Consider the following 10,660-nt stretch of genomic DNA (forward strand, 5'->3'; position numbering starts at 1 on the left):
ATACATACATGTTTTTCATTAGCCACTCTTGGAATTCTTGAGATTTCCCCCAAGTTTTTTTAATATAAATTTTAGTGTCTTGTTTCTAAATGGCAGGAAAAGAGAAGGCTTTAGCTGGCTATTTGCAAGCATGTTTGAGAAAATAAAACACATGGAGGTGGAGAGTATTTTAATCAAATGAGAAGTCAAATTAGATGTATTGTCACTTTCAATTTTTAACATTACTTCAAGGTATTAAAGAATCTTGGTTGCAGACCTAGCCGGTTTGGCAAAATGGATAGAGCGTTGGCCCATGGACTGAAGGGTTCCTAGTTCGATTCCAGTCAAGGGGATGTACCTCGGTTGCAGGCTCAATCCCTGGCTCTGGTCCGGGCACGTGCAACCAATCGATGTCTCTCTCTCTCTCTCACATGGATGTTTCTCTCTTTCTGTCTCTCCCCCTCCCTTCCACTCTCTCTAAAAATCAATAGGAAAAAAATATCCTCAGATGAGGATTAACAACAACAAAAAAGAATCTTGGTTGCTGTTGAAAGAATTTTAATCAAATGAACACAACAAGGATCTGAGTAATTTACAGAGGAAGCCATTAACTCCCTGCATATTTTTTAAAAAAATATTTTTTAATATATTTTATTGATTTTTCAGAGAGAGGGAAGGGAGAGGGGATAGAGAGTTAAAAAACATCGATCAGCTGCCTCCTGCACACTCCCTACTGGGGATATGCCCCCAACCAAGGTACATGCCCTTGACCGGAATTGAACCTGGGACCCTTCAGTCCGCAGGCCGACGCTCTGCTGAGCCAAACCAGTTAGGGCAACTTCCTACATATTAATACTAATGTTTCATAAGCGCTCTAAGTTTAAACAACACTTCATTGTGGAATTAAATTAACACAGTATGATCAAAAGTAAAACAGATCACAACTTTCTTGTCAATGTGTGGATTGATTAGATTCTTATTCAAAGAAATAAACTGCAGCCCTGGCTGGGTGGCTCAATTGGTTGGAGCGTTGTCCTGTACACCAAAAGGTTGCAGGTTCGATTCCTGGTCAGGGCTCATACCTGGGGGGTGCAATCGATGCTTCTCACATCTCTCTCTCTCTCTCTCTCTCTCTCATCAATGGGCATATCCTCGGGTGAGGATTAAAAAAACAATTGCAAAAATCATTTGTTGGGAATAGAGAAATTTGAATATGGACTGGGTATTAGATGATATTTAAGAAATCACTGTTAATTTTGTTGGGAGTAATGGTATTGTAGTGACACAGGTAAATTTCCTTATTCCTTTGTGGTGCATACTAAAGTATTCAGGGGTGCAGTGTCATGCTGTCTGGGATTTATTTGAAAATACTTCACAAAAAAGCAAGCAAATATGGTAAAATGTTAATAACTATTAAGCCCTGGTGATGGGAATATGAGAGCTCCTTACACTTTCCCTCTATTTTGCTGTTTGAAAATGTTCACAACAAAAACCCAAAGTGAAATAAAATGTAACCCCTGAGTGGCCCAGCCCCACTGGCTCCCTCTAGTGGCCAGTGGTGGGTGAGTTGCATGCAAACAGATAATCCTGGAAGCCTGGAGCATCCCCAATCCCAACCCCTTCAACAGCCAACAGCTGCCTTCACACACTCACTAGGAGCCTCTCCATCTGTTTTGTTCTTTTATATGTTACGGAGTTTTTAAACTAGAAGTTGAGGCGGACATCATCACTCCCTTTAACAACCTGAATCTCACAGATTTGATTCCCGATTAGGATTCGCTGCAGCAGGACAGCCTGAGGCTGGTGGGTTCCGTCTGTTTTACTGAGGTGGACGGGGAAGGCTTTCATGGATGGTCAGCTACCTCAACTTAAAAAGCAACACAACACTGAGGGCTTCGGGTCTCCCTTTCCTTTGGGGAGAATAGGCGCATGTTGGGGGGGGGGGGAGGAAACATTAGACATTCTCTTAACTGGCCTCTGGCCCCCCCCCCCCCACCACCGGGTGGGCCCTGACACTCCATTTCCTCCTGCTGACCCACATCCAGGGCACCCAGAAAGGTCCAGGCTGGTAGATCCTTTTCTAATTCTCTTCCACAACTTCTGCCCCTACCAACTGAGTTATCTGCTTACCACGGTTCTCTTCTGTTTTTTCCAAAACTTGTTTGGACCAGTTCTTACTGTTATAATTAAAGACACACAACCCAATGCAACTACGTGTAGCACTCCCATCAGACAACCCACACGTGTCTCTCTCTCACACAAAAGTGAATACAGCTGGGACTTACATCAAAAATTTGGCAGTTAAATGAACCATAGTTTATGTCTTAAAATAGGGGTCCTCAAACTACGGCCCGCGGGCCACATGCAAATACAAATATTGTATTTGTTCCCGTTTTGTTTTTTTACTTCAAAATAAGATATGTGCAGTGTGCATAGGAATTTGTTCATAGTTTTTTTTAAAACTATAGTCCGGCCCTCCAACGGTCTGAGGGACAGTGAACTGGCCCCCTGTTTAAAAGTTTGAGGACCCCTGTCTTAAAATATCTAAGACGTTTAAGATGTGTATTTTTATTGCAGTCATTCTTAACTTTTACCAAGTATGTGAACGAGAAAATCAACTCCATCTTGACAGTGTTGGATGAGAGGTTTTTCACCATCCTATGATTCTCTGTCCAGATTTGAGTGAAGATAAACTTTTTTTCCACTGAGCTTTGTGAGGGAATATGTGGATTTTTCCCTGCTGACTTATCTTCCCCTGGCATTTTATTTACATTGAGATTCACCTGCATAGGGCCCTTGGTGGTCCGGAGCTGCCTCTTGCTTCAACAGTGTTTGGGTGGAACAGACCCAGGGATGCCCCTTCTCCCAGCCTCCGGCCACCCTCCAGCGTCTTATCCAGTCACCACCCTCAGCACCACCTCCGAGACCAGCCAACACACCGGTTTTTTTCTACCTTAACGCCTTATTCGAACAACCATGAGCTCCCAAATTCGTCAGAATTTTTCCACCGAGGTGGAGGCTGCTGTCCACCGCCTGGCCCCCCTACCCCCGTGCCTCTGCGGCCGCCCACACCTACCTTACCTCTCTCTGGGCGAGATGGCGGAGAAGCAGCAGGAGGGTTCAAAGAGTCTCTTTAAGTTGCAAACCCAGCGCGGTGGCCGCACTCTCCCCCAGGGCGCGCTGAGGCCTCCCCAGATGAGGGGGCAGAACTCGGGGCGCCAGGGAGGCCACCTGGCCTTGGAGAGGAACCTGGCCCAGGCCCCGTGGACCTGCAGGCCCTGGTTCTGCCCCCGCAGACGCTCAGCTCTGAAGTCCTGCAGAACCACTTCCAGATGAAGAGATGAAGCTCACCAAGAAGATGGGCCACACCTGGCTCCCTCCGCAGGCTGCGGCCCCAGGCTGGGCGGGGCGAGTGGCTCTAGGAAAGGCTCAGCCTCCAGCACCACTAGGGGCCTGTGGAGCCCGGAGGCCTGTGAGGGGCCCCTCTGCCTCCCCTGGTGTCTGAGCCTCTCCCCGAAACTACTAGCCATTCCTTTAACTGCCCTAAAGCCCTCTCCCAGGCATTGGACCAAATGGAACAATAAAGCTTTTTTGCAGCAAAAAAAGATTAACTTACATTTTCTCTCTTTTTTTTTTTTAAGAAATCTTTCATTTATTTATTTTTGTTGTTGTTAATCCTCACCAGAGGATATTTTTCCATTCATTTTTAGGGAGAGTGGAAGGGACTGTGAGAGAGAGAGAGAGAGAGAGAGAGAGAGAGATTGGTTCCTGCACACGCCCCAACCAGGGCCGGGGACGAGCTTGCAACCGAGGTACTTGCTTCACTTGGGTTTTCTGAGTGCCTGGATAATTGGGGGCAGACACTTTCCCCCCTCCCCACACACACCCCACTTCAGCCCAGAGTGTGTGGGGACTCACTATGGGTGAGTCCCACACTGGCGACTCCGCATGCCCATCATCAAGCTCTGACCCGCAGGGAGGCTCTCCTGCAGCATTTCAGGTGCCTCGAGGTCACTGAGGGGCGTGGGCTCTGGGGGAGGCCGAAGGGCAGGCGTGGCCAGACTCAGAAGGGGCCCTGGCGTCAGAGACCCGGACTCTCCACAGCATCCAGTGGGGAGCTGAGCCTCTAGGACAGCGGTTCTCAACCTGTGGGTCGCGACCCCTTTGGGGGTCGAACGACCCTTTCACAGGGGTGGTCTAAGACCATCGGAAAATGCATATATAATTACATATTGTTTTTGTGATTAATCACTATGCTTTAATTATGTTCAATTTGTAACAATGAAAATACATCCTGCATATCAGGTATTTACATTACGATTCATAACAGTAGCAACATTACAGTCATGAAGTAGCAACGAAAATAATTTTATGGTTGGGGTCACCACAACATGAGGAACCGTATTAAAAGGTCGCGGCATTAGGAAGGTTGAGAACCACTGCTCTAGGAGGAGCTGCTGGGGACTGGCCACCGCCCAGGAGATGACACCCTGGGGTGGGGTGATGGCAGCCGACCTCTGCCCCAGCTCTTTTCTCGGGGAGCATCTTAGCCCCCCAGACCAAGGCCAAGGTAAGACAGAAGCCAGACCACAGGCAGGTGCAGACATAGTCCTCGGACCTGTCCCATCATAGCCCAGGACTCAAGGACTCAGGGACAGAGCCTGTGTACAGGGACAATCTCACCCCCACAGGGATCCATTTAAGGTGGAAGAAGCGTGGCCTTCTCTGAGCCCCGGTGTCCTCACTCAGAAGTCAGGAGAGTGGACCCGGTGACCTCTGGCCGCTTCCCGCTCTGCTCGCCCACGAGGCTAGGGCCCACCTGCCGTGGCGGACCTGCCAGTCACCAGCAGAGAATGGACACCACCCAACAGGCCCCTCGTCGTTACCCAGGGAGATGGGGTGAAGGGACAACCCTGGAGTTGGGGTGAGGACTCAGGTCTTGGCAAAAAGTCAGGGCAATTCTTCCTCTTCTGGACAGAAGCAGAAGGTGGGGCTCTGGTCTGTCTGCCGAGACCCAGGGGACCGAGGGGGCCCAGCGGCAGCTCCAAGCCCTGACCCTGGGAGGGCTGGGTGGGCAAGGGGCTTGCTCCATCTCACAGGGGTGCCTTGGGATGGGGCCGCCCATGGCCGCGTGGCAGGAGGTTCCAGGACCTGGGATGTCACAGGCCTTTCATGCCCCCCCTCCACAGGTAGCTTTGCCCCCGGGCAGGAGCAGGGGGTCAGTCCTCCTGGGGCGCCCTGAACTCGGGCATGCTCCAGGTCCGGGGCGGGGGCCGTGCATCGCGCTCCACGTCCTCCGAGATGGTGGGGATGTCGCTGGCGAAGGGAGCGATGCGTGTGCGCGTCTTGAAGGTGGACAGTGCCAGGCCACCGCGGGGCCGCAGGCTCCACTGCCGGGTCAGCCTGCGGGCCTCCTCCTCCTGCTTCGTCCGCTCCAGCACCTCCTGCAGCACCGAGAGGAAGAGCCGAGACACCTCCCGCACCTCGGGCTCCTGCTCCGCCAGCAGCTGCCGGAACCTGCAGGGAGGGGCGGTCACCTGGTGGTGGCACCTGGCCTCAGGGGCTTCCGTGTGCACCCCTAAGGTCAAGTCCCAAGTCCCCCACTTCTCCTGAAGTAACTCAGCGTCACCCCACCTCCTTGTTGCCCCAGCCCATCCCTAGTTCGAATCCCAGCTCTGCCACTTGTGGCCTCCATGAGCCTCAGCTTCCCCTTCTGTAAAGTGGGGTCACAGCCACCTTTTTGGGGTGTAATGAGCTAACATGGAAAACCCTGGCACTGGCCCCGGTGATCCACGTCGGTGTGGTGCGGGGAGCCCACTGCTTTCACCTCCCAGGATATGAGGCTTTCCGGCTCACCCCCTCCCTCCATTCTCCACTCTCCGCCCACTGGCCGGAGTGGTCTCTCTGAAGTGTGTGTCCGGTTCGGCCACTGCCCTGAGGTTTTCCTTCCGCCGCTCCCATGGCTGTTGGCCCATGCACACCGGGTCCCCCGCTCTGTCCCCGTCTGTGCTCCAGCCGGGAGTCTCACAGGTGCCCCCAACCCCAGGTTCTCTGGCTCCCTGCTGGTTCCTCTGCCTAAAAGGTCTCTGCCGGGTCTCAAGAATGAATGGTAGTTACACGTCGTTTACTACATGGGTTCTTCCACCGTATGAGTCAGGACTGCTCCAAGCTCTCAGCAGGGACGGGAGGCAGCCAATGTGATAGGACCATCACCATAGGTATGTCCCCAGGCTCCCCGTCATGTATGAGGTGTGCTTTGCCAGGTTAGATTCCCTCATCAGCACCAGCCCCCCAAGACTGACCCCCGCCCCTGTCCCCAGGGTGCTCCTGGAAATAGATACATTCAGGGGAGGGGGCCCCCATGGTACAGAAAAGTGGAGAGGGTAAGATTCTCAGCCCGGAGGAAGTGGGAGGGAGTTACAAAGACAACAAAATCCAGAGGCGTGTAGACAGACCTGGAGAAGAAGAGCTTTTAAGGGGCATTTCAAAGAAAAAGGTGTACAATAGATACACTTGTTAAAGATGGGTGAGAGAAGCCCGGCCAGTGCGGTTCAGTGGTTGAGCGTTGACCTATGAACCAGGAGGTCATGGTTCGATTCCCAGTCAGGGCACATGCCCAGGTTGCGGGCTCGATCCCCAGTGTGGGGCGTGTAGGAGGCAGCCGATCAATGATTCTCTCTCATCATTGATGTTTCTATCTCTCTTCCTTTCCCTTCCTCTCTGAAATCAATAAGAAAAATAATATTTAAAAAAAATGGGGGAGAGGAGATTCTGGGGATCTCAGGGGGTGGATTTTAAGATGTTTTATGTGGATCTGTATCTCTTTACTAGTATTTGAGAAATGCAGATAAAGAAACCGAGTTACTTTTGAAATTGGACTAATGCTTCTTTGACTTCAACAGGAATCCATCTGATGCTGGACTATGTAGGTCATGGTTTTGTTAAGGTTACCCTTATATTCAGGAATACTGTTGTACCCAAGCTCTTAATGTTCCGTGTCCTAGGGCTCTGCAACCCCTTACACACACACACACACACACACACACACACACACACACACCCCTTAGGCACGCTAGTTTGAAATAGGATAACTGTTATTTGGGAAAACCTCTCTAAGAAGGTAGCGTGGAAGATGAACTAATGGAGAAGGACCCAGCTTGTTAAAATCCAGGATAATGACCATCAGGACAGGGAGACCAGAAAGTTCAAAGGCCTGGGGTTCTCTCCTATCAAAACTCATGAGCCTGGACCCAGGAGCCACCCTGCCTCCCTCTGAGCCCCTAGCGCGGCCTGGTGTTCCAGGGCCTCTTCCAGATTCCTCCTCCTGCCTTGCTCCTTCTAACAGACGATGGGTCATCCAGGCCCCCTGGCCCCAGTCCTGGTAACCCCAGGCCCTGCCACTGCAGCCACCCTCCCTGGAGCCTGCAGCCCAACAGCTGGGCCCCATGCCAGGGCCAGGGTTACCTGAGGATGGCGGGCCCACAGTAGGACGGGGGGATCTTGGCACAGACATCCTCTAGTTGCAGCCGCTCACCAGGGCTGAGGTCGTAGGTGGCCCGGGGCGGGCTGGCCAGCCAGCTGTAGTCCACTCCGGTGCAGATCTTCCTGCCCGCACTGCTGCGCTCCCGCTGCTGCCTCTCGGCCTCGCGCATCTGCCCGGCCAGCTCCATCATGAGTGTCTCCAGCACCATCTCAGCCGGGCTCCGGGACGACAGCCGGGGCAGGGCCTCATTCCACCGGAGCCACGGGATGAGGGACATGGCCCCCTGGCCCTGCTGAGACAGGGCAGAGTGCCTGTGTCTTCCTTGGGCCCCTCTGCCGGTTAGGGTGGGAAGAGCAAGGAGGAGGGAGGAGAGCTGGGATCCCAGTAAGAAGATCTGTTCCGTCCTCACGGCTGGGTGGCCTCGAGTAAGTCGCTTAACCCCTCTGAGCAATCATTTCTAATTCTGTAAGACAAGATGGGGCTGTTGTGAGCACCGGTTGTGAATAAACGTGGCATGTTCTAAGCACCCCATAAAAGTGAGGTACATCCATGGTTATAGTAATCCCTAAAACATCCAGATGACTGAGCCCAGAGAAACTGCCTCCTGAATCCCTGCTGACGCCAAACAAAGAAGGAAACCTACTGTGGATGGCTGAGCACAATCTTATCCCTATGATTGAAGGGCAAAAATTCACACACACAATACAGATGCTTACATACTATGTCAACCCAACAGGAAAATACCCTAAATTTCTAAATGTCCCAGCCTGTGGCTGAAGGATGCTTAGAATAGTATGGGCTTGACATCATCCTGCAAAAGACACAACTTACCTTCCATTCATTTCTTCATTTACCCCTCATTCGTTCATTCATTCATTCATTCATTCATTCGGGAGCACTAGTCAAGCACCGTGTGCACATCTGTGCAGGACCACAAGTGGGAAAGCCTGTCAGGGGCCTGCTCTCCAGTGACGCAGGGCGTGATGAGTAAGAATCATCACATCAGTGGAAAGAAGTCGACGTGGCTGGTGAAGCACAGAGTGCGTACTGCGGGGGGAGGGAAGGAGTGACTCAGATGATGAAAGGGACACAGAAGGCTTTGTGAATGAGAGGGGGGAAGGGTGAGTGCGGCCTCAGACACATGGACTGAGGGAGAAGGTTCCCAGGTGGAGGGCCCCAACCTGGTCTGCAAGGAGCATCAGGTGTGAAGGCAGGGCCCTAACCCCGTGGTCGGCAAACTGCGGCTCGCGAGCCACGCGCGGCTCTTTGGCCCCTTGAGTGTGGCTCTTCCTAAGCCTTAGGAGTACCCTACTTAAGTTAATAACAATGTACCTACCTATATAGTTTAAGTTTAAAAAATTTGGCTCTCAAAAGAAATTTCAATCGTTGTACTGTTGATATTTGGCTCTGTTCACTAATGAGTTTGCTGACCACTGCCCTAACCCATCAGCATACAGTGGGGCCTTGACTTACGAGTGTCCCGACTAACAAGTTTTTTGAGATATGAGCCGTCTCTCGACCGATTTTTTGCTTTGAGTTGCGAGCTAAAATTAGGGTTACAAGCCAGCTTCAGATACCCCACTGCTAGTTGGCGCAGCGAACGTCACAGTGAACGCCACAACATCAGCCCAGCATCACGTGTCTCACTTGTTCACTTTAATGATTTGACTTACGAGTAATTTGAGTTATGAGCTCCGTCACAGAACAAATTAAACTCATAAGTCAAGGCCCCACTGTATTCCCACAGTCCTGCTCAATATGGGTTTGGTGACTGACTGACTAGGTGAATGAATGAATGGGTGAATGAATGAATGGGTGGATGAATGCATGGGTGAATGAGTGAATGGGTGAATGGGTGGATGAGCTGCCCTTTCAGGCATGCCCCGCTGCCTGTCAGGGTTTGTGCCTGACAGCAGTGAAGGTTAAGTGCCACTCCTGGACTAAAATCTGAGTGGGTCTCCGAGGTGCCCCAGCTCCCCTTTCTGTGCCTTTTCCCCTCCAGGGGGCTCCCCTTTCTCTGAACCATCTTCCTGCCCAGACTCCCCTGATGCGGAGTAAAGAGATTCCATGAGCTCAGTCTCTACAGCTTGGCCGTGAGGCCTGTGTCACCTCCTGAGGACACACAGGCTTTAGACAGCCCTCCCACCTCTCTGCACCCACAATGCTCAGCCCACAGACATGAGTTGTTCATGCTGGAGAATCAGACACACATGGGAACATGATTACGGGGTAGAAGTCGCCTTCTGGAGTGGCACAAATCACATTGTCTCCTTACCCATGGAGACTTCAACAGCCAGTTCCCTTAGCAATCATCAAAATTAGGAAATCTTAAAACTGTTCCCCTCCACGCAGCCTGAGCCTATCACCCTCGGGGGCCTCAGATTCCACCCTGAGTCCTCCCTGGGAGGCGGGAGGGAAAGACCGACCGTCAGACCCTCCTCTTGGGGTCCAGGCAGTAAGGGCCTCCTCTGCTCAGTCCTTAGCCACTCCGTGTGTTCAGAATACCGAGGCTGGGCAGGAGCATGGGGAAGGGGGGCGATGGGGTGGCCCGTGGGCCGTCCTGAGCACCAGGGGCCTCTGCCGAAGGCCAAGGGATTCGATCGCTTCAGGCAGAGGGAGGCCTTGTATGACATACAAGGTGTTTTAAAGTACATGGGTCAGCCAGAGTATGGAAGCAGGAACAGGCTGTTGAACCTCAGAGGGAAGGCAGGGAAGAGGTCAACCAATGAACTTGTATGCATGTATGCATCACCTGTGGACACAGGCCATGGGGTGGTGAGGGCCTGGCGGCGAGGGGAGAGGGAGGGTGGGAGTGGGCTGGAAGAGGTTAATGGGGGGGGGGGGGGGAGGAAGACCTATGAAACACTTTCAACAATAAAGATTTTTTAAAGTAAATAAAAAATGATGAGTATTTCAATGCCAAATAAATAAATAAATGAATACAGTACTTGGGTCAGGTTGATGCCTAGCACCAAAAGGTGTCATTTTGAGGGTTCATTCACCCCACTGAAGGGTACTCCAAATACGCATGGGTCAACAGTGCCCACAGGGACTAGGGACTGTGCTGGGCCATTCCATAGTTCCGTGCCTTCATCGGTGTCCCTCCCTCTGCCTAGACACTTATGAAATAAAATAGGCATGTCTTTCTTCCTTGTCAATATACCTTTAGAGCACCTTGGAGGGTCAGGTTTGAACTGG

At 51.8% G+C, this 10,660-nt stretch overlaps 1 protein-coding gene across 1 annotated transcript; it reads right to left on the bottom strand.

Annotated features, from left to right (window-relative positions):
- Nucleotides 1-5,198: 5,198 nt before the first annotated feature.
- LOC102427014 (protein RD3-like) lies at nt 5,199-7,739 on the bottom strand. Its single transcript, XM_006108662.3, has 2 exons — nt 7,444-7,739; nt 5,199-5,496 (listed from the first exon to the last, which is right to left on the bottom strand). The coding sequence occupies exons 1-2, from the start codon at nt 7,737-7,739 to the stop codon at nt 5,199-5,201; spliced, it is 594 nt and encodes a 197-aa protein (XP_006108724.1).
- Nucleotides 7,740-10,660: the final 2,921 nt, after the last annotated feature.

This window comes from Myotis lucifugus, unplaced genomic scaffold (genome assembly GCF_000147115.1).
Source record: "Myotis lucifugus unplaced genomic scaffold, Myoluc2.0 scaffold_3049, whole genome shotgun sequence".
Lineage (NCBI taxonomy): Eukaryota > Metazoa > Chordata > Mammalia > Chiroptera > Vespertilionidae > Myotis > Myotis lucifugus.

Excerpts from the sequence above, each read along its gene's own strand:
- LOC102427014 (XM_006108662.3), bottom strand. The coding sequence starts at position 7,739 with ATGTCCCTCATCCCGTGGCTCCGGTGGAATGAGGCCCTGCCCCGGCTG. Across the intron at positions 5,497-7,443 it reads TGTGGGCCCGCCATCCTCAG|GTTCCGGCAGCTGCTGGCGG; the intron begins GTAACCCTGGCC and ends CCCTCCCTGCAG.